Below are 2,141 nucleotides of genomic sequence, written 5' to 3'. Positions count from 1 at the left end.
CCACCAAAGGAAATCCCGGATACATTGTACCTTTTCTTTTCAAATTCTGCACTTTCGATTTCCGCCAGAGTTAGCGACAATGTTTCTGATATCAAACAGCACATTGTTATTTTATCAGAAAGTATTAATAATGAAAAGAATTAGATTTTCATTTCGCAGGACGCAAACGTTTTCAAATAATAGTTATTCTCAAACCTGTGATCCTGGTTTCAAAATTATGCGAGCATAAAGTTTTCTCCATCATTCAGATATTCCAGTGTGTTGTAACTGAAAACCATTAATCTTTTGAGTCTTTAGTATTATCTCTGTATGGATTCCCTGTTTTAATTCTGACATCCCGGATGTTATCCGAAAGATGAGAAAAGTCAAATCTTTTATGGATACTATGTGAAAATATTTGAATTTATTTCTTGTGCATTTATTTCTGAGTGCAAATCATGTTTTCTATGGTTTAATAACTTCTGATTCCATGCACCGAAAGGTGAATCAGTAAATACTTTTAATATGTTGGGCATTATCATCACAATCACTATTAGTATTCTCTAAATGCAGAGTAGTTATCGATATAGCATGCCAAATATACACCATACATGCTGCTCTTTCAGTGCATGGATAAGATAAAGGAAACTAACTAAAATACAGGTAATATAAATTGAAACTTTATTTGCTTCGGTGAATGCACCGATACATGTTTTCGCATTGTATATAAATGTAAAATCTACAGATATAGCACATGTTAGTGTGCATATCTAGAATCCTGCAAAATCTTCTCATTGTAGTCCATATCATCTACTAAAAGAACCATCTCTATGGAGTGGTGTAGAGACTCGAAGGAGTAGTGTAATGACTTCCAGGGGTTGAGTAATGGCTTCTGGGAGTACTATAGTAGGTAGCAGGGGTTGAGTAATGGCTTCTGGGAGTACTATAGAGGGTTGCAGGGGTTGAGTAGTGGTTTCTGGGAGTGGTATAGTGACTTACTGGGCTAGAAAAATGACTCGTGTGAGTGGAGTGGTGGTTTGTATGGGTAGAGTGATGATTTGTTGGAGTAGAGTAATCACTTGCGGGAAGATTATGGTTTACGATGTCGATGCCAAAATTAGCTCCGAAGGCATGACCAGCGCTGTTTGTGAAACTGTGCCCAGTGGAATGTCCGATTCCACTACCGATACCACTGATTCCACCTCCGATTCCTCCACTTTCTACAATGTGACCGACGCCATGAGAAGCCGTAGTCACTGCCGAGTGGAGGTCTTCCCCGGAGGGAAGGATCGGGTTCTCGCCATCTTCATAGTTCACGAACACCACTTCAGGCTCCGTCGGCGGCGGTGCTGGCACTTCTATCACTCGCTGGTCCTGTTCCGTTTGCTTGTTGAGGACGTACACGACCTGTTGCTGCTGAGGAGGAGGCACTATGATCGGATCAGGTCCCTGGTCATCTTCGGGCAGCCTCACGAAAACGACATTGCGTTCCACTTTAGGTTGCGGGATGTAATGTGGCCGCCTAAAATAATTTAATCTTCTTGGAGCATCGTAGAGAAATGCCCGTGTATACACTTGAGGAGTAATACAGCTACCGTCCACGTGTCGCACTTGTCCGTGAGCGCAAAAGCCATGATGAAAGTATGGGTAAGTCGGTGGTCTCAGGTCATAACCCAATGGGGCAGCAGACACGGCAGCCACAAACACTAAGACCTATAAAAGACAAAATCATTTTTCAGATTTTACTCTATAACTATCTAAATGTACTATTGCTACAATATTACAAAGTGCTTCAGAAGCAGTATTCATCAAGATTTTCATGTTCGAGTATTACAGAATCTTACAGAAGTTATATAAACCAGGAGCTTCATGTTGCCAGGTGATGGCGTGTCCAGTTCAGGGCACACTGTGTATATATATACTATACCAATTACTGTTGCTCCTCCTCCACTCTACATATTAGTCTAGCAAGGTCTTTCCTTTCTAATATAATGCATGAATTTCGGTTCCCATAGAAGGGAAAGGAAAGAAATGCCAGTTCTAGATTATGCTGTTGACCAATCCCTAAAGGTAATGAGAATGCATCAGCTGGAGTAGGGATAGATGTTATGTACCTGGCGGGCGATTTCCAGAAAATAGTTTGATGGCTTGATAACTTTCGA

The 2,141-nt window shown here is 41.0% G+C and overlaps 1 protein-coding gene across 1 annotated transcript; it reads right to left on the bottom strand.

The window, feature by feature from the left end:
* Nucleotides 1-646: 646 nt before the first annotated feature.
* Nucleotides 647-1,853, bottom strand: LOC119587498. Its single transcript, XM_037936225.1, has 2 exons — nucleotides 1,824-1,853; nucleotides 647-1,692 (listed from the first exon to the last, which is right to left on the bottom strand). Exons 1-2 carry the CDS (start codon nucleotides 1,848-1,850, stop codon nucleotides 808-810), a joined length of 912 nt encoding a protein of 303 aa, XP_037792153.1. The 5' UTR covers nucleotides 1,851-1,853; the 3' UTR covers nucleotides 647-807.
* Between the last annotated feature and the right edge of the window lie 288 nt (nucleotides 1,854-2,141).

This window comes from Penaeus monodon, chromosome 22, assembly GCF_015228065.2.
Source record: "Penaeus monodon isolate SGIC_2016 chromosome 22, NSTDA_Pmon_1, whole genome shotgun sequence".
Classification (NCBI taxonomy): domain Eukaryota; kingdom Metazoa; phylum Arthropoda; class Malacostraca; order Decapoda; family Penaeidae; genus Penaeus; species Penaeus monodon.
This window is presented reverse-complemented; position numbering and strand designations above follow the sequence as displayed.